The sequence below is a fragment of the Falco cherrug genome, chromosome 14, assembly GCF_023634085.1.
Source record: "Falco cherrug isolate bFalChe1 chromosome 14, bFalChe1.pri, whole genome shotgun sequence".
In the NCBI taxonomy this organism is placed as follows: domain Eukaryota; kingdom Metazoa; phylum Chordata; class Aves; order Falconiformes; family Falconidae; genus Falco; species Falco cherrug.
The window spans coordinates 12,988,126-13,008,915 of NC_073710.1; the positions used below are offsets into that span (position 1 = coordinate 12,988,126).

General features: G+C 44.0%; 1 protein-coding gene and 1 long non-coding RNA gene across 3 annotated transcripts; one reads left to right on the forward strand and one right to left on the reverse strand.

Annotated features, from left to right (window-relative positions):
* Positions 1–4,314: 4,314 nt before the first annotated feature.
* On the reverse strand, positions 4,315–20,748 carry CMTM3 (CKLF like MARVEL transmembrane domain containing 3). Its single transcript, XM_055726431.1, has 5 exons — positions 20,555–20,748; positions 11,099–11,254; positions 9,231–9,326; positions 7,879–7,996; positions 4,315–6,231 (listed from the first exon to the last, which is right to left on the reverse strand). Exons 1-5 carry the CDS (start codon positions 20,663–20,665, stop codon positions 6,203–6,205), a joined length of 510 nt encoding a protein of 169 aa, XP_055582406.1. The 5' UTR covers positions 20,666–20,748; the 3' UTR covers positions 4,315–6,202.
* Positions 16,053–20,528, forward strand: LOC129737334 (uncharacterized). 2 transcript variants are annotated; one of them, XR_008735077.1, is made up of 3 exons: positions 16,053–16,239; positions 16,608–19,878; positions 20,053–20,528. It is a non-coding gene; the product is annotated as an uncharacterized LOC129737334 (long non-coding RNA). The 2 variants fall into 2 exon arrangements; XR_008735078.1 differs by having other exon boundaries at positions 16,608–16,751; positions 18,462–20,528.
* Positions 20,749–20,790: the final 42 nt, after the last annotated feature.

Sequence of the window (20,790 nt, forward strand, 5' to 3'; positions counted from 1 at the left end):
TGCAGAACCTGATTCTGTTGTCCTTACTCAGGCAAAATTCCCCATTGACTTAGGGGACTGCAGATCAGCTACCCATTCATCACCACATCTCGATGAAGGATTTGAAGAATATCACTAATTAGCAAATGTCCGTACAGAGACAATTTACAGTCTTGAAGCAATTTCACGTTATTTTTGTAAATGTTCTTGAAGTTCTCAAACTGCATAGGAGGCCAGCTGATAAAACAGATGCTTTCCGTTGTGGTACCTACCAGCTGTGATCGCTGTGTTCTCAGTATCAACAGCTGTAACTTACTTGCATAAGTGTAGCATGTTCCAGCTCTGTGTGAGAAACTCGTGCTGGTAATGCTTGACCAACTTCAAAGGCAAGGTAACTACAAGAAAACGTAACCCACAACTTACACCAGTAACTGTTTTTCAGTATGTACTGTGCTTCTGTTCTGTTGGTGTTTATGCTAAACAAAAAACACAAGCTGAAGAATTGTAACGTTTTGCAATACGGAAAGCAGTCTTGTTTTTAAAAATCCATACTGTTATAGCATAATTTATATGGTGTATTTATCAATTTTAAATGTCATTTTGCTTTTCCAGTCTTCTGTATATGGGCACAATACTTTTTGTAATTTTTTTTTCATTTACTTAGCTTTCTGTCTCTTTTTCTTTCTGATATTTGAAGATTTGAGCTCTATGGATTTTCACGGTACTCTTCTGATCATGTCTTCGTAGTGGTAAAAGTCTGTATTTTTTTATGTAGGGAAAATGGTAGTTTTCTAACACTTACCTTGATCAATATAGTATGGAATCATTTGTGAAGGACTTCCTGTTTAATAAACGGACATATTAAAGTACAAAAACATTGTCTTCGTCTGTAAAGGCACCATATAAACTCAGTATACTGAATGTCGTGGTTGATAAGTTGATAATTCAGTAAGTTCAGTTGCTAAATGCACTTTCTGTGCAAGAGAACGGCGTGGGGTTGAACATCAAACCAGCCAACCCTGTCTGAGTGGTTTTTATGTTTCTTGTGACTCTGACAAGACAGACTTCATAGATGCAGGAGTTAATGAAAACCCATGCATAAGCAGTCCTTGATGAGAGGTTATAAGAAAGCACATGGAACTGCTTTCTTGCTGAAATAGTTGTGGTGGACTTGCTGTTGTGGAAGTTTCTCCATGTGGTGTGCTGTAATGGGCTGAAACGCTGTATCTTTTGGTGTGCAGCATCACGTTCTGGTCTGAAAAGGAATTTTGGGCCTGAAATACCAGAGTGGGTGGGTAATGCTGTGCCAGTCATGGGCTGTACGTTTTAAGGCCTACCTTAATGCAGTCAGGATGTTTGGTATCCACATGCTTCTGGTGCAAGGTGAAAGCGCTTGGTTAATGAGGGTAAGAACTGCGGAAATGCATGGATGGTTGAATGAATGTGGTTGAAAGATTTGGAAATATGGGTGATGCTCTTAAAACACTGTTTAGGGATAATATGCATGTGGGGAGGTGGACAGAGGTGGTGGTATGACTGAGCTTCTTTACAGAAGGATTCACTAAGGAGTGTCACGTGCTTGTACAACTTACCTGCTACAAGGTGGGCCAGCTCGGTTTGCCTGTGTGGGGCTGTCGGCGGTAGATTCTCATCCATTACGGTATTGCATCAGTTGGACCGCCTTAGAGATCAGGCCTTAATGTAACAGATGCTGTTTAAGAAAACAAAGAGTTGAAGTGCTGGGATTAATGCCATATTGCTGCTGCTGTTATAGATGGTGTTGCTTGGTCAGGAGAAGTTTTGTTAGAGGTAGAATTAAAAAAGTTTATTCTCTCTAACTTCTAAATACTGAATCTTCCGTTAGTCTCCTGGGAAAGACTGTAACTGATTTCTTAGTTAATGGATCAGGCTAACAAAATGTGATGGACAGTATCCAAAACACTTGAAACAAACGCAAGTATTACCTGGCCAAAATTTAACAATGGAATTGCTCTTTTCCTTTTTCAAGGGAATAGATTGAAAAATTTAGTTATTTTTTTAAATACACTTAAATTTTCTGAGTTGTTTTATCTTCTGGGCTAGAAGATGTTTTGTTTTACAAAACATCCAGAGCAGAAATCTGAGTTGCATTGTGGATTCTTTGTTGCAGGCCTGTTTATTTAGAAATAAAACAAGAGATGGTGTCTCCATCCTGACTTCTAAACCAATACTCCATGCAAAATGGTGACTCAAGCATCTTGTAAGAAGATTCAAATTTTCTGTGCCTATATAAACTTCTGCTTCCTTGATGTATTCTTTCTCTCTCCATGTTAAAAAAAAATAAATTTAAAAAAGGATGGCTAGGTGGAGCTGCTTCTTGTGTTTTTACATATGCATGGTGATACATATCTTGCATTTGCTCTTCAGGGGCAGTTTGTATCCTGGTCTTTGGAATGAAGCCATTTAACCACTTAATTGTTTTTCATCTCTGAAAATTTCATCAGGTTGGTTACAATCTGCCTGCTATGAGGTTTAGCTCAGCCTAGTAGCAGATGTATGTTTTCTCAATTATTTATGCATTTTAGAAGTGTAGGTGTCAGAAACATACACTTAGTGTTTGGTCACAAGTACATGTTCACTTAACGATACAGGCTGCTGGTCTCCTAGCAGGGCAAGATGCAGCTATAAAATTCAGGCTTAGAAATTTCCACAGTGATCACTTACGAGAAGCGGAATGAATTAAAAACATTTGCTTGCTATGCAGAGCATTAAATTGTCATCGTCTTTCCAACACACCAGGCTAGGGGAAGCATTCTTCTCAAACACCACATAGGCTTAGATATACTGCTTTTTGCTTAGTATCTTGGAAATTACTTAGTCAGTTAGAACTTTTAAGACTTAGAGAACTTTGACCAGTATCAGGTGAAAAGCAGAATTAAGTGGAGTAATGGACAGTGTGTTAAAATGACAGTTGAGCCTCTTATTTCAGTCAGACTCTAAAAAGGCTGCTTGGAAAGGTCTTTTTAATACCTTAATACCACCTGTCTAAAATTACTGCACAAGACTGAACAAATACTCCACAGATACATGTAAAAGCTGTTCGATAGGAGGCGAGGGACCTTCAGACGGCGTGAGAGGTGTATGAAGCTGTTCATCTGTGATGCCAGCTGATTGCTCTTCCTTCCCGTCGGTGGCTTTGGTGCACAGGGTTCAGATGGCAAGGCTTCTTGGGGTGTTTACACATCCATCTGTTACACACTTGGTATTGGAAACTCATCGCTTCCCCAGGTTTGCCTGCCGCTGGGTGCTGTTCAGCAGGCACAGGAATTCCAAAGGGCGATAGTTGTGCTGTGGTTGTAACCAAGACGTGTGTTAGCCTGCGTGGGGTCTGGAAACGGCTCCTGTTTGGAGCAAGAATGTGTTAAAAACCGAAAAGAGATGGTTGATTTTGACCCTGCTGAATAGGAACTTCAGTAAGGCATCCATGCCGCAAGTGTAGCGTTATGCTTGTGTTGCGAGTCCTGGACTGCAGGGAAACCAGTGCTCCTGCTGTTTTGGTCTTACCAGTTGGAGAAAAATAAGCTTGCAAGCATAAAAGCCAAAAAATCAAGCAAACTCTGAGCTTAGTGTAATATTGCTGGTAGGAGATGAACAAAAGACTGAGTCAGCCCCTCCCCAAATCAGAATTGGCTTTTACAGTAGTTATTTTTAATTTAATTCTCTTCTCTGAAATTATATCGATAAAATACAGAAGTGTATTTTGCTTCAGTTGTGGGAACTGATCTTTTTATAAAGGCTGGAATCTTGCACACAAGCACTTCACCCTGGGACCAAGCTGCTTAGAAATAAGTGCAATCAAATGCTCGAATGCTAGTAGCGAAATTCTGTGGACAGGCAATTCACTGCATCCCTGCTAAAGCAGTCCTGAAGCAACTAATGAGCAATTTTGTTTGCCTTTTCCGTTTTACTTTAGGAGTGTTCCAATATGAAAAAAATGACTAGAAAACCTTGGCAGGTTTTAGGTTGTAACGTGTCTGTGAAGGGTGAACCAAAAGAGGATTGTTGTTTACAATGTTGTTACTTGCCAAGTAAGAGCACTGAATCTCCAATGTCTACTAAATATGCAAAAAATAATTCTTGCTTAAATTCTTTCATGCTTAACACACTGAAGATGAAGTTTCTCCTTGCAAGGTGTGCAACCATGAGTGACTGGTCTCCCGTGCTGGCTCTGTGCTGTCCTCTGCCTTCCCAGCACTTGCATCTTGCCTGATGGAGTTGCTTGAAACACCGTTTCTCTCGCTGGTCAGAGGCAAGGCAGTAAAACCAGGTCTTAAAATAAGTAAAGACGCCCAGCACTTCTGTTAAAAGAGGTTTAATCCAGCATGGTTTCTAAATACTAACCATGTACAAGTTTCCAGCTGTGACATGCAGTACATTTTTTTTTTTTTTTTTTTAATAAAAATAAGAGAAGTACAAACCCATTGAATATAAAAAATGAGCCCAGGTCCCCTGACGTCACAGTGCGTGCCAGTAAAATATGACAACAGAAGAGAAAGGAAGGTAGAATTTCATACAGGAAGAGATGCATAGATTTTTTTCATAAAATCGAAGATGATTTGTCACATCTAGAAGCAACCGTTTGTTTTGCCTTTATTCTGTCGGTGGTCTGGAAAGAGGAGAGGTAGGAGCTGCCCGTTAGGCAGCTCTGAGTCCAGCCAGCACCTTCCCAAGCACCTGCTCGCTGTTCGGTACCGTGGTTGTGCCTGTCAGCAGCCAGCTGCCGGCAGGGAACTGGAACCCCAGTGGTCATTTATTCCCAAAGGAAATCTGCCTTTATGGTTTTATCCTGGTGTTTCATTTACTGTGTTAGCACCATCTGCTCTCATTTTAATTACTTTTTAAGGCCACCTGTTCTGGTACTATATTAATTTTTTCTTTAATGCATACAGGTTTCTTTGCAATAGACCTATCTGCTGCCATATATAAGGAGCATGCCATGTTTCTTCCAAGCAGTATGTGTCTGTAAGTGGACACAAATTATTTCAAGGTAGGTTGTGCTACCCACAAAAACACCTTCTTGTAAAATCAGGCGGCTTTTCCACCAGAATACTCGATCACAAGATAAATCATGTCCTTCCAGGGGGAAAAAACCCAAACCTCAAACTGAAACAGAAAAGCGCACACACAAAAAGAGGGGGAGGTCTCAAAAATGAAATTAATTGCAGACATTCTTCAGTTTGGAGGTTGGTTTTTTACCTTTTCACAGTGGGAAGGATGTGTTGCCCTCCTGGGGCCCAGGTATCCTGAGTTTTACAGTTTTAAGTTTACAAACAGTAAACTCGTGGGAGGACCAGTGTTTGCAACAGCATGAAATCAGACCATGGTATCTTGTGCGTAAAACACTTGGAGGCTTTGATAGGCAAATACTGTTGGATGGTGTTTGGCAAGCCTTCCTTAGCTGTGTGTGCAAGGGCTTCCATGCAAATGGTAGGAAGGGGGCTGGTAAGACAATGCCTCGTCTGTTCTACCTCGTATCAGTGCTGAAATTGCAGAAGATGAGATGTGACCCCATCCAAACAGCTTACAAAAGTGATACCGAATGTTTGATGAGCCAGCCACCCTGCGGCACGATTATACTTTGAGGTTTGTTCTTGCTACACGTTTCCAGTTGTTGCTTTTTCTTGCCACAGATAGGCAGTGGATACAAATGTATTGAAACCAACGTGTTAACTACAATCTATGCCTTCAGTGCTTGAGATAGCGGAATATTCAGATAAAGAAATACTATTAGTTAATCAAGAAAAATACAAATAGAGGCATTCCAAGCCTCTCTTCTTTGGCACAGCAAGAAGTATAAAAGCTCTAAGTGTTACAGAGTTGGAATTAAGTAAAGTGTATTAAAAGCTCTGCTTATATGTTTAAAATACTATGTTCTGTTTACTCAGTACATTGTAGTGCTGAGTGAGGAGGGGCAACAGAGAATTGAGATGTGGTGTTTGGATACAGACCTTGGGCAGGTTGAACTAAAGTAAAATCTGTAGCTCTGAAAAAGCATCTAATGGCATTGGGAATAGTCTCCTTTTCCACATCACTGCCCTGTCTGTGCTTTGGTGATTCCATAAACAGTGAGGTGGAAAGAGGCTACTAAGGCTGAAATAAAGGAGATATTTGAATTGGCAGTGCATTCAGCAGAGAGGAAGGTGCTTGATCATCTTCCCTTCGTGCTTGGTTGGTGTTGGGTTCTTCAGTCGGAGTCAGAATCTGAGTCCTCATCTGAAATGTAAAACAAGGAATAGTGAAAATGAAAAGTAGGAATGTCCACGTCAGTTTTAGCTTTTGCGAGGAAAGAGATGTTGCTCTTCAGCAGGTGTCTGCTTCAAAGGCTGTGACATATTTAGGAAAAGGCTTGTAAAATGACAGTTCTTGTTAACATGGTAGAGCTTTAAATAGTGTTTCAAAGGACTCGAGAAGTGCTGCTGAGAGAGACTCAGACCCCCACCACAGAGGTAACAGCTGGGATGAGAGAGCTTGTGGAGGTGTTACTGTTAGCGTGGCCACCCAGAGGACGTCTGCTGCAGGCATACCTCCTGTGCTAGGGTGTTGCTGCTTGCTCTCGGGCATGGTTACACTCCGCCAGCTAAACGTGTCTGAAAGCCAGAAGCTTTTAGATATTAAGAAATCCCAACAGGCCTACAGAGGCACCAAGCTCGAGACTCTGCTTTCAAGGAAGCAAGGGATTTCTGGGCTCAGCAGCTGAGAGCCGCAGTGCGAAGGTAAGTCTGGTGCTGGAGGAAGGTGCTGCAGGGCAAAGCCCTTCTTGCACCGTCACATCAGCACAAAGCTGCACGATTGTGCATTGATAAGTTTATATATTTCTCTCTCCATCTCCAGGGAAATCGGATCTAATCTTTAGCCTAATTTTGTACCCTTGTCACCTGATCTTCTTCTGAGTAGGGATAAACAGTTCTCAGTCCTTACAGTCTGTTTCCTATGATCTATTCCTTGAATTCTTCTTTTGTCTCTTTGGCCCAAAGCCTTCAAAACATTTAACAATGTACTAAAACACCTAGAAAAGGCTCTAGTGTTACTATATACCTTCTAGGATTCTGTACGTATCCTGGGGTGGTTTTGGGTTTGAGGGGTTTTGGTTTTGGGGCAGGTGGTCTTGGATTTTTTGTTTTAAAGTGTGGAACAGTCTCTTTCATCTGTGTGGGTGTGCTGAGCAGTGCCACCGGGGCACGATGCCTGGTTTGGGCTCGTGGGGTGCTGCAAAATAGCTGCCTGTGTCCTGACTTGGCTCGAAATGGGTCTGAACTCCCAACAGCGGGTCCCTCTTTTTATCTTTGTCTGAGTGGATCTGTCTTATTTGAGGTAGACTGTACCTTCTATGTTAGTAAGAAATTTGATAGCGATCTTGTTAATTTTATGCTGTGTGGCCTTTGGAAAAAAGGCCATTTACCCACAGATGGTCACAGCTTCACCCTGGATAACAGGTAATCGTGGTAAAGAGAGTTAAAGAGAAAAGCATTATTGGACATAAAAGACTGTGGACTAATGGATTTCAATTGTTATTAAAAAAAAAAAAGGTTTGTTTTTAAGTAAGACATTTTGACGAAAGGATAAAACTGTGTTGCACAGTGGTTTCTATAATTGGATCTGGGGCCTTTCAAAGTTAGATGGCGCAAAACTGTGAGAAACTTAACATTCCTGGCTTGCTAGTTCTCCTTATAAATCACTAAAATTCCAACTTCTTAAGACTAAGCAGCTTCATAATGCAGCGTAGTTGAGGAATGCAAAACCAAGGTACCCAAGAACAGAAACCGTTCTTAGTGAGTGCTCTTGCTTCCCTGCGAAGGGCGAAATGGAGAAGAAAATCTCCTGTTACACGTTGGTATAACCCACACGGGGAATTTTACCTACCTTCTGACTTGCGCCCTTCAGGGGAATCGGAACTGCCTTGCTTGAGAAAAGTAACCAGGTCATTGAAGGTTATGTAGAAATCAATGGCGTACACTATTGTGGCTATGAACCCAAACACCTGAAACGGCAAAATAGTACTGTCCTTGATAACAGGTCACGTCCATCAATGGCAAACTGAAATAAGCCTAACTGACGCAAGAAAAATTACTGAAGAAAACCTGGGCTTGATTTTTTTTTTTTTTTTTTTTTTGACCTGTGGCTTTCTAAAAAGGCAGGGAAGGGAATTGTGTCGTGAGCCACTGGCATCAGCTATACCACAGCTCATTTCTGAGCGGTGATCCCTGCAGCTCCAGAGGTGTCCGTAGCAGCTCTCCAGGTTGCCTCCCTCTCTGGCTCTGGGTATGTTCTGAGCACCAGCGTTGGCCTGGACTGGGAGCTACAGGAGAACGTAACCTGCATCTCTGTGCCACCAAGAAATTGCCTCAGTTTCTCTGGAAATGATTTTTTTACTGGTTTGCAAGAATCTTGCAGAATGAACTAGATTGAGATAAAATGCTTCTGAAGTTACCTATTTAGTGTCAAGGCAGCAGCAGTGTGGCGAGAGTAGGATGGTTTTCACTCTGAGAAGCTAGGGGAAACACTGTGTTGTGTTGTTTCATGTCTAGATGGAGTGACAGAATTTAAAACAAGGTCTTTTGTTTCAAAATTGTGTTGGACTTGGGATGGTTTGGCAAGGGTTGCCGGCTAACACTCCTGGGTATTGTTCTTCCCCATCTTTTTAAATTACTATGCAGATTTTATTTATGTTGCATACATTATTGATGCTTCGAGTCAAGTTGCAGATGGAGAGGCTGTATCTTATTTCTGAACACAAAATGCTGATGACAAAGGCTCTCTCCTGTGCAGTCTGTATACTGGAGGGTACAATGACACTGCTGTAGCTTCAACTTACCCAAGTAAAACTAAGCAGTAGAGGTAGGAGGTTGAAATTACTTAATATAGACTGTCCTTAGTAGTTACAAGTTTGATTTCTATTATTATTCTCTCTTATTCAAAGATCTTTATGTTCTTTGCAGGAACAGAGAAATTTATCTTCCCTGTACGCCTTCCTTAAGTAGTACAGTTAACACTGAGCAGCACTGTTAGGATGAAAAAAACCCGATTAATTGATTAACACCCGATTTTTCTACATAACTGACCATTTTTTCCCTTCCTTTAGGCAAATCTAAATCTAATTTAGTTAATTGAAGAAACTTCTGCTACTTGCAATGGGGTCAAGATTGAACTGTTTCTGAGGTATGTGCATACACAGTCCACTGAAATACTGGAGTGGAGAGCTCACATCTACTTACTCCTGCTGCTTTAGATGCTCCGTCGTTGTATTTTGAGACAGCAGCAATTGAAATGGCAAAGTAAATAATGGCAGCAGTGACGCACCGCAGGAAATCCTGTAAAATAACCAATGTTGCAGGCTCCGATTAGTCATGTAATTCCAACATACAAACTCCTCTAAAAATTACTTCAGAAATGACCACTAAAACCCTTCGTTGTTGCGTCAGTGGACTTGCCCGATTCTGGAGTGTGACTACAGCCTGGTATTTTGTAGTGGATGAATTGCTCATCTGGGAAATATCTTTAGATGGGAGATGACTGGAATCTTGGTATAAACCTCTGCTCTTACAGACGTCTGTATAAATCCTGCTTCTAACGTGCTTATGTCAGGCAGACCTTTTTTCAGGCTGAGAAGGGCTATCTTTTAACTTGGAGCGCTGCAAGGGCTCTCATGGAAGAATCAGTTGAAGTGCTTTAAAAGGTTTCATCCCTAAGCAGAGCTCCTGTGGTACCAAAGGCTCTGGAGGATCCTATCAGTTCCCATGGGGAACAGGCACATGCTTGTTTCTGTATAGAAGTAGCCCTGCCTGTCTCGTTTAGGAACCAAACACTTTTAGTGTTTAAAACTATGATTTATACTTGTAACTCCAACAGCTAGCCTGAAGTGATTGTACCTGTTGCTGTCATCAAATTAGGGGCTTCTGTGGTTGAGACTGTATCTCAGCAGGGCAGGGGCTGTGCCCTGTAATACAAGCAGTGATGTGCTGGAGCAACGGTGTCTCTGAACTGCGTATTAAATAAAGCTGCGATTCCCAGGGCATGTGTAAATCACGTAAGCTGGAATAATGGTATCTCAATCTGTGTTCACAATTAGACCTTCTGCCTTTTCGGAACAGATGGATGAGTAAGAGAATGTCTCAAAGCACAAATCCTACAAGAAACGCGACTCTTCTGAAGTCTGGACAAGGTCTGGTCTCTGTGACTGGAGTATATTATGGTAATAATAAACATACAGGTGCTTTGTTTTAGTTCTGTAATCAGATGCATGTAGAAAACAGGAAAACAATGGAAGTGAGATTACCAGACAAAAACCACGCACACTGTCAAAAGTCACTGCTATTGTTATATCCACCAGTGGCCTTGCTAATGTTATTTTTATATATTGAGACCTCCAATTCAAATCTCACTACGATGAACTATTGCTAGACAGTACCAAAAGAGAATGCAGATCGATGACACTAGCATTTTTTGGAAGTGTGTGTACTGCTAGACAAATGCTCCCTTGGCAATGTATATTTGAAGCAACAGAGACATCCAGTGGCCAGTGCGCAGTCACCAGTGCAGCCACCAACCTGCCGGCCCCCGGGAGCAGCCAGGGATTTCCCTGTGTCACTGGGCAGCTGCAGGGCCTTCCCCCTTCACAGAAGCAGCTGCCAGTTTGTTTGCGTGTGAGTATGACTGACCTCAACAGCATTTATCTGAGAACTTGAAAACATTTTAGTATAGCGTGTGCATTACTATATAGCGTGCCTCAGCTTCCTCATTTGTAAGGGTGGCAATATTTATTAAGTTGCTCCCAGCAGTGGGCAGATTCAGTTGGGCTGATGTTGCTTGCTTCTGAAGATGCAGCTCTAAGCTGTTTGCCTGGAATGGCGCATAAATTCTGTGCTTTAATAAAACCACACTTTGTGTCAGCACCAAGAAAGCTATAGGATGTGGTATAGCATAGTGTAAAGAGTGCTTTGGGACCTTCTGAATGAGAGGCAATGTGGACAAGCTTCTGATAAGGAGGTGAAGTCGTTAACAGCCCAGCCTCCTGTATAGTGCCTTTTACTCATGTTACACTCTACAATTACATTTGTGTTTTTCTATTGTGCATTTCACTTACCGTCAAAGGCCAGTAGAGTCCTTTAAACTTCTCATTAAGTTTAGAGGCGTAGGCAAAAAAAAGAAATAGTGCCAGCAGAAACTCTAGGAGTGGTGCCATCATGAAAGAGGCAGCTAGAGATGCAATATAGCAGATAAAAATGATAAATGACAGCACCTAGAGTAAAAGGAAAACTCTAGTTATTCGCATGAAATAGCAGAGCCTCAGGCAGCTGAGCAGCTTTGAAGCGTTATTCTCCCTGCGTGTTCCTGTCAGCACTGCTGGTGATGGTATATCTTGCTTCCAACTTTTTTTTTTTCCCCTTGGGCCAAATGAATTTTCTCATTTAGCACGGAATAAATCTAAAGTAATGGTGTTTCTTTCAGTGCGTGTGAAATCGACTTTCCAGGCTGCTCGGTGGATTTGCACCTCTCCAGTCAATAATTTGCTCTAGATTGTAAACAGTTCTGACAACATAATTCTGCAAACAGAGCGGGGCATTGCCAAGCAAACAGAGCTCTAAGCTTTTGGCTGTGACAGTTCTCATTTGAAACCCAAATCATTGCTCAGATAGCCCAAAGTAACTTAGCATGTATAATCTGCTTAGAGTTGGAAAAAAAAAGTCTGCTACTGATGGATAGATAAGAACTGAGAACTAATTATTCTGTGATTTCTGGAAGTCTCTGGTTCTAGTTTTCCGCTGTAGACAGCTGTTTTAGAGAGTAATAGGATAGCTAACTCCCATAGATTTGTTTTCTCTCCATGATGTTTCCTAACTCTGCAAAAGAATAAAAAGGGCATTTGTTTTCCCATTCAATTAAAATACTTTTAGAATGTCGTTTATGGCTCTAAATAGGAATTTTCACAGTGGGAAAATGGCTAAAGATGCTTTTTTTACAGAAACCAGACTGTACCGAAGTGCTTGCTACACTTCTGGACTTTCAGCTACTGTATTTGTGGAAGCGGGAGGTGAGGGGGCCATGGAGAAACTTGGTAAGAAGAGGCTCCAGCCCTACTGCTCTGCAACCTTGCGTGGTAACTGGTTGCTGGCTTGTTCATATTTAGCTTAAAATACAAAACGTTGCTAGTATACTGAATAAAACATTTTCTGCAAGTGCAAGTGTTATGAGCTAGTTTATACCTGAGCTGCTCTATTCACTCTGCCCTCCTGAAGACAAATCCGTGCCTTAGCAATGCTCAGGGATGCTTTTGGTCAGTGTAGCAGTAGGTACTGTTTGAGCATTAGATTACAAGTTTTTTAACTTCTAAATTTGAAATGGGGATGCTGACATTCTCCCTTGTCGCAACGGAGGGAAGACACAGTCACTCAATATGAGTGATCAGCAGACTTCGTTTATTGTGCCTTACAGTCACCTTTTAGGCCTTGTTATAATTAGCTCATACATATTACAAAAGTTAAGCTCATTACTGGTTAGTTGCCTAAATATCAAGCCCGCCCCTAGTTTCTCTTCTGTAGTTACCTGTTCCCACCTGCAACATTCTTTTCCCACCGCGATCTTCCTGTTACTGTGTAACAAGAACAGCCAGGGATAGTGTATTTTTGCTTTACTTCAGATAAGCTGAGAGCGATGTGCATTTTTGTCCAGCCAGCGGGACTATGTCTATGTGACCCTTTTCAGCTAGCCAGTTATCCACACTCCCTCATATAATACTGGAAACAGATGTATTCTTTTCCCCCAGCTGGCATGTCTGAAGGCAGACGTGGCTTCTTGAAAAGCCTAAATAATGTGCGGACTGTGATCAATGAATTTACCTCATTACATTTCAGATCTATGAATTTCTTTGCTTGCTGCTACCATGTGTTCCTGGGAACCACCTGTACATCAAAAAAAAATCATTATACTTGAATGATAAGGCTCCTACAGTTAATTATTGATTAACAATTACTCCTATGAGGGGTCAGTCAACCCACAAATACATGTATCAGAAGAGCCCATTTAGGTGTAGGGGGCAACAGAGCAGTTCAAACCTGTTGAAATGATTTCTTTAATTAATTAACAAGCCTTTATTCTAAGCTTAGGTTTTGGGGAAAGCAGTCAGTTCTTGACCTGGATGACAACAGCTGGATGGAGTATATTGTTTTGATCTATTAGGACTGGGTGGTAAAGTTTGAGAGGATGTGATATTTTTAGTAAGATACTATATTTATCTTTAAATGTTTCTATCTATTTAGTGTTCTTGTTTCACTGAGTTGTAAGAAACTGATCCGGTTAAATACAGAGTTCACTTGTGCATCAAGGCCTGTTACCTGATAATATTTACCCTATTTGTTGTTGTTTTCCTATTTTTTTTGTTGCTTATGGCTTACATAGCTTCTCAGCAGTGTTTTCTAGAGTTCGGATATAGTGGAAGGAACTCATTTGCTATCTTATCCTTAATGTGGTATTTTATTTCTGTGAATGAAAAGTGCCAGGTACTATTTCAAGAGAAGTGGATGTAACAGAACTTGAAAATTACTGAGAGGAGAGAGGACGACTTCTTCCTATCATACTGCCTATTCCTTTTCCACCCCTATGGAATAAAACCAGAAAGGACTGGACTTCAGCTCTGTGAATCTGCTTCGCTGGCATTTGTGGAACATAATGTAGACGTGGTTTCATCTTTTCTTGGTTTAAAAAGAAACCACCATGTAGTTAGGATGCTTTGTCTTTTTCTTCTGGTGCTGAAAAAAAAAAAAAAAAAATCCTTTTTCTGGCTACAGGAGTGTGCGATAGCGGAGATGGAGAGACAGAGAAGTGTGCAGGGACGAGCAGCAGCAGGGAGATGCATTCAGGATAGGTCCTGCCGACCAACCCCCTTTCAACAGCAGCACATCAGACCTGAACTAAACTTGTTAGATCTCTCATGAAAGGATTAAATGCAGTATTAAATAATACATCATACCACAGCAGTGAGAGGAGGCAGAGAGGCACATTTCAGATATGTAAGTTGAAGATGCATGGTAGAGATCACTTTGATCTCGATTCTGTTTGATACAGTAATTCCTGCACTCTGCCTGCCTTTATGCAGAGAAAAAGTTGTACTGTCGGAAGCGTTAACTGTTGGGTGAGACAAAGAGCCTTTCTGTTCTCTTAAGATCAGCCTGATGGTAATTTGTGTAACGTAAGGTTCCCACTGTGCTCCCCTCACCCTGACGGCCCTGGGCAGGTCTACATGGTTTGAAATGCAGTGCAGTGCCCTGTTTTGTTGTCAAAAAATGGTGGAAAAAAAAGAGGATGAGGATTTGGGAGAAGTCTTTTAAGAAAAGAATCAAAGAATTTAAAGTTTTGGACCCTAAGATTGCACAGAATCTGTCAATTTTCCTTCGCTCTTTCCGAGTGCCTGATAAGGAAATCAAAATGATGATAGTGGAAGCAGACGAAACACAGCTGTAGAGTCCATGATTCAGAACTTGATCAGACCCTGCTCTGATGTGGCTGGGGATGCAAACGGACACTTGTTTTGTGGCAAGAGCGCGCCAAGGGGCTCCTGCTCCAACATGCTGGTGGGATTCCTGCTTTGGTGCAAGGTAAAGTTGCTGAAGAGACAAAAGGATCAGTCTGAGCACTTCAGCCTTCTAACTCAGTCTGATCCAGAGAAGCTGGAACCTGGGGAAACACTAGCTGTCCATTTCAAAATTAGTTACCAGGCCAGTTAGTTGCTCAAATGACGAACACTAACTGTGCTTTGGCTGTCACTGCCACTCTAAGTGGTCGTCTGTGTCCAGCCCATGCCAGCTCTCTGCTCCTGACCCTGCCTGTCAGCATCCCATTGTACAGGGAAAGTGCATGTCAAGGCCGCCTTAAAACAAAAAATCACGCTTCATTTGCAGGAACCCCTTTGCTTTCAAATGGATTATTGATGATAATAGTAAAAGGGAAATAATCTGACATGAAGTGTGCAATTGCTCTCCAGTTAAGCATCGTTCCTTGTTTTGGAGGCATTCAGAGCCTGAAAAGGCCCAAGGAAAATTTTATGTGACACAGACACTGTAAAATAGCAGACCAGAATTTGAGAACAAGAGTTTGAAAGTTTTTTTGGTTTTGTTTTTTTCCAAATGCTACAGCCTTCATTGAGGCACGGCTGGAAGGGGAGGCAGGTACACATTAAAGCAAGAGAAGCAAAAGGAAGGAGGTGCCTGAATGCTCTGTCAGGTGATGGCTGTGGTGCTGCAGCTTGTTTTTTGGCTTTCTTATTTTTGTCTCCTCCGTGGCCATGTTGCAGCCCTGATGTGGTTTTTTATGCCAGATCTACTTGGTAACTTGGGCACAGCCCTGTGTAATACAAGAGCCCACAAAGCTGTCAGCTTTCAACGATGTTTCTCTTTTGTTTAGAGTTCATTTCCCCCTCTGACAGGTGGAGTGCACAGACTCATCAGCAATACTGGATATTATCCATTATTTCTTTTCTGAATTATAAAAGTGAATAGGTTTCCTGTTATCTTGTCTATTTAATTGCAGTGCCACTAACTGAAGTATTTGATGTCATCTAAAGATTTGGTAATTTTAAAAATCTACTTCTCACACAATAAATACACTGATGTGCCAGTCTGTACCCAGAATTAACGAACACCTACTGACTGACTTTTCCAGACTTCATGTCTTTGAGAGAAATCCCTGGCAAACTGAAAGTTGCTCTAAAAATGACAAACTCAAAAGCAACCTTCAGACTCTACCCTGAGCCCTCTAGAGACCGTCAAATGATCCGCTGAACATCACAGTTGTTCTGCACTGTCTTTTCTTGAAGCTGTGTGTTTAAAAGTGATTTCAGAGAAAGGTCAAGCAATGGGGTCTTGTGATTTCTGTAACAGCTCTGTGTCTGTGCTAAAGAAAAAAACCAACCACCAACCAAACACCAGCTAGAGAGGAAGTTGGTGAGGGCTCAATGCAGTTGCAAGTTCATTTCTAGCACTTTCAGACTCAGAAAGCACCGCTGCTTCTGGGAATAAAAAACCCAAGGATGTTTTAGCTTTAGACAAGGGGTTTCTTTTTCCCTTGGGATTGCATCCTTACATCAGTAGCAGCTGGGAGCCTGAGGTGTTCCTGCACTGCTGTGGAAAGGTTAATGGGATTGCTGCCAGCTTCACTGTGGAGGAGTATTCAGATGCAGCAAGCTCTAGTGCAGCAAAGAACGGAACAGGATCCTTTCATGGTCTGGCAGTGGTAAGATTTTAAAAAACCCTGGCAGAAAAGCAGCCTGGTCCTTCATTGAGCACCTTTTCTGTGGGAATGAGAATGTACATAGAAGAGAACTATTACATATTACTTTTTCTTTTTTAAAGGAACTTTGGTACTCTGTTCCAAAAAGTAATTTTCTCCCATGTCATTATTACTTAATATTGTGTTGCTGCGCTGCTTAAACTGGTCAGGCATTATGAAGTTATACTTTGTCATATAACCAGCTTGCAATTTAAGGTATAAAAAATAATTCAATACAATGGTTAGAGAGCACTGTGCCCCTGAAGGGAGGGAAGGCTGCTGCAGTGCTGAGGTCATGGCAGAGCGTGAAGGCGTTTGTCTCCTCTGTGCAGGGAGAACAGCCCCGTTGCAGCCCACTGGGAATGATGCGGATGCCGGGAAGCAGCTGACATCAGTGCATGCTCCGACACACACCCCAGCGCCCTCCACCTGGGTCGAGTGCCTGCCCCTCGCTTCCCCTCCATGGGAAAGAACAGGTTTGCTTCAGCAGTTTTAAAAGCGGCTAGCAGGGTGCTCTGTGGGCAAGAGTGTGTTTTGTTACGGTTTAATGGCAGCCAGAGGAAGTGGATGGCTTAGTGGTCTCTGCTATTCAGCAACTTGCTTCCCTGTTGTACTTGTCACGGAGGTGAAGTTCTTGGTTCCTCCAGAATTGGTTGCAAGGGTCTCCTCCTGGCTACAGACCCAGAGAAAGGCACAGGGGGTCGTCTTCGAAGAAGGAGGCTTTGCACAGAGCAGCTGCAAGTTTCAGTTATGAAGGTCAGTTCAGAGAAGACTGAAAAGACAGAAGATGGGAGCAGAGACAAACGGGCACAATGATTTCTGCATCCTTTGTGTCACTTTGTAGTGACACACCTTATACGGGACCACCTTACGTATTCATACTACATTTTTATGAAAAAAATATGTTCTGCCACTGATGCTGGCTTCAGGGGCCTAAGGGGGTGCCAATTAAAGCAGTCATCAGGACAAACACAAAAGCTTGACTGCAATAGCTGGGGTGAGCAGCAGAATGTGTCACTGTGGATCTCACCTGGACACGCTCTGGTGGCAGATACAGGAGTGGCTGTTAAATAGTTCCAACACAGGACGGAGGCAACTGAAAAATGCATCTCTTAAGGGGGGAAAAGAGCATGGATGAGATGCTGACCTTCAAGACAGTAACTTAAGTGTTTAGGAAAAATGAGTACCTTAACAAGACTGTTAAAGATATATGGAAGAAATAATGCTATGGGGAGAGAATAGAAAGGAAAAAAGAAAGAGAAAAGAATTAACCTGGGAGATAAAGAATGGTGATTAGAAAGTGCAAGACAGTGAGAATAAATAGGATCAGAAGAGACAGCAAAGCGTATGCATGTACTTCATGTTACTGCTTCTTTGTGGCTGTGTAGCTACCCCAGGTGGAGTAAAAAATTAATAAGGCAGGAAGATCAAAAGGAAAAGGAACGGGGTGGGGGGAACATCCTCTTCGGAATACGATTTGCGATTGTAATTAAGCTTCTAGCAGTAATCAGCTGCTTCACCAGCCTGACCTGTTGTAGAGGCAGCGCCGGAGTGCCCTGACTTGCCAGCCCACAGAGCAGTTTATGTGCCAACATGTAAATGACACCCTCACATTGTGAAGATCCTTACTCGCTCCATGTGAAAACATGTGTAAACGTTATTTCTAAGAAGTGGCTATAGCAGCTTCCTTCCATCTCAACTCAGCAATCCTCGCCGGCCGCGCTGAGTTCCCACGCTGCCGGTGCAGCTGCCTGCGCCCCCTCCCCTGGGTGGCCCTGAGTCGTGATGTGGGTGCCTGGGCTCCCGGCCGTGGCCAGCGGTGCAAGGGAAGGGAACAGGTGGCTGTGAGTGTGGCAGTTGTCTTAATTGACAAAGTCTAAGTGGGTCTGCTATAGCTTATGGCAGCTGAAACGACCATTTGCCAGCCGCTGGGCAAACCAGGGCTTCTTAATGAAGTTCCTCCCACCAAGCGCACACGCAGCGTGGCCACTGGCTGAGGGAATCTGCTGAAGCCGGCCCCTGTTCCCTTTCTGTCATGGACCAGAAAGGAGAAGTTATGGTTATACCGTCTGCCCCTGCCAAGACATGTCGGCAAGTTGCTGCCTTGCTTTGGCTGTGATGTATTTTTTAGTATATGGTGGTTTGCTTTCTAAATGTTGAGAAAACTGACTTGGCACTTCCTGCAGCTGAACAGAGAACGTCTGATCTACCTGCAGAGGTGCTGGCACATGCATGAGAAATAAGGCACGCTTCTTGTGACTTGCCAAGCTGCTAAGTAATAACGTGACAGAGAGATCTGGTAACAATAATGAGAACCCCATTTTGTTTCTGAACAAAAGACACTATTGAAAACCTGTCTCGCATGAACATTATTTACATACGTTTATGCTGAACCCAACCCCACCCCACAGCAGTGCTGTGTCAAAGAGGAAAAATCAAACGTTCAAGACAAAGCTAAAGATGAAACAGATTTAAACTATGATAGATTTAACTTGGACTCATTTACAATTATGTGGCACTGCATTTCTCTAACTGTATACAGACTGGATTTATTATGGGGCCTGTGTTGTCTTCAAGGGCTTCTGGCAAAGCTGGAGACAACTGGAGAGAAACTACTGCTGCCTCCCCTCTGCCAGGAAACATCGTCCTAAAGCACAGGGGCTGGCCTGCAAGGAGCACGCAGAAAGCTTCGCTGCAGCTTCAGACAGGATTTTAGAGCTGCCTTCAGCCGGCCAAACCCTCAGGAAGCCCTGAGTGGCCTTACAAAGGATAAATCCCTGTTTTGTCAAGACAGAGTGGTTTTTATTTACTCCAAGGAGGCATAACCAGTGCTTCTCTACGACAACAAAAGGGTGAGTCTGATCCCATGACCAAAACAGTATTCCTCAAACATGTCATCATTCAGAGATGTTAAAAAGCCAGGCTTTCTGAAAAGCATAATTTACTGGCTGTAAGCTTGTATAGGAAATTCCAGTATAACATTACAGTACGTAACAAAAATATCCGCCAAAGGAGCAGAGTTAGTTGGGCTTTGATACCTTTTGAATGTGCGGGTTTGTAATCTACAGCTGGGTATGAGCAATGGTGGGTACCTGGAATTTTTACAGCGTTTTCGGTGGAGCTGATACAGCCCGTGGCCTGCTGCTACCCCGCCTGAGCTCTGTGTTCCCCATCGTGTCCTCGTCTCCTGAGCAAACGGTTTTTCCTCCCAAAGCCTCGCACCTCCTGGCTGTTCCCAGTGCTGCCTGCCACGGGGCGGGCAGAGAAGGGCTGGTCAGGGAGCCTGGTGACATTGCTGCCTCCTGCCCCTGCCATCCCTGGCTCTTGCTTGAATGTCCTTGAATGTCCGTGTTCCCTTCCCCGAGCCAGCGCCGCGGACAGCCTGAGCCACACACACATCTGAACGCTCCCTGTACCTGGCTACTAGTTTGGGCTCTCCTGGGATTTGACTACCGGCTATCAAAACTCCAGCTAAAATTAGAAGAGAACTTAGGTGTTCAGATTTCATTGTTTCTGGTATAAATGATGCTGAAGGTCTAATCTTACTCCACTAACAACTTCTGCCGATTTCACCGCTGGTTGTGGAACACCCGCTAGCCATGGGTAAGCGGTCGGTGCCGGGGGGTGGGGGTCAGTGGTCAGGCTTTGAGCCTTCACAGGTAAAACGTTACACTGAAAGTCAGAGGCCTGTGATTGCCGCCAGCCCTGACCCTGGAACCTGGGCATCCATGGCCTGACGAAGCGTGTCCTAGGGGTGACTGTTCGGTGCTGTCACAGCGGGCGCGCTGGCTGCCTCGCAAGCTGAGATCGCGATGCCCTACGCCATGCCACGCATCGGAGAGGAACGAGTGAGGACTTCCCTGAGGTACGAGGGACAAACAGTGGGTCCAGCCGTGCCCGTGGCCCACAGAGAAAACAGGGTCGGGTGGGTGGCGGGTGGTGTCCGGGCTCACGCTGCGAGTGGGTTACAGTGCACCGAAGGCAGCTCTGGCTGGGGGGGGGGGGTCCTGCCGGGGGGCACACGCCGGGCACCGCAAGCTTGACCCAAGGGCTATGTGGGTTTCCCAGCGCGCTGTGCCCGAACGCAGCCGACAGCCCCTGCGGCCCCGCTCCCCCCACCGTGCTGGGACAGCCGCACGGCCCGAGCGGAGTTGTTCCCCCGCCCCGGGCTGCCCCCCGCCCGCACGGGGGGCCCGGAGCCTTACGGGGGGCACGGCCGGCGCCCCCGGCCCCCCAGACCCCCACCCCCCCGAGCCCCGGGAGCAGCCCCTACCCTTACCGTCTCGGCGAGGAGCAGCTGCCCCTTGCGGGAGCAGAGGAACTCCCGGGGCGGCAGGAGCGAGCGCAGCCCCGGCGCCGGCGCGGCCCCCCCGGCCTCGGGCTCCTCCATGGCTGCGGCGGCCGCGGGCTGGCGGGAGCGGCCGGGGGCGGCTCGGCGCTGGGCTGGGCGGGGGGTGGTGTGTTTTTTTTTTTTTTTTTTTTAAGGAGGGAAGCGGAAGCCGTGACACTGCGGAA

What these genes read in the sequence shown, in the direction of transcription:
- CMTM3 (XM_055726431.1), bottom strand. Translation starts at nt 20,665, where the DNA reads ATGGAGGAGCCCGAGGCCGGGGGGGCCGCGCCGGCGCCGGGGCTGCGC. An exon ending in GAGCATCTAAAGCAGCAGGA is followed by an intron (nt 7,997 to 9,230) that starts GTAAGTAGATGT and finishes TTGCCGTTTCAG; the next exon opens with GTGTTTGGGTTCATAGCCAC. An exon ending in TGAAGGGCGCAAGTCAGAAG is followed by an intron (nt 6,232 to 7,878) that starts GTAGGTAAAATT and finishes TTTACATTTCAG; the next exon opens with ATGAGGACTCAGATTCTGAC.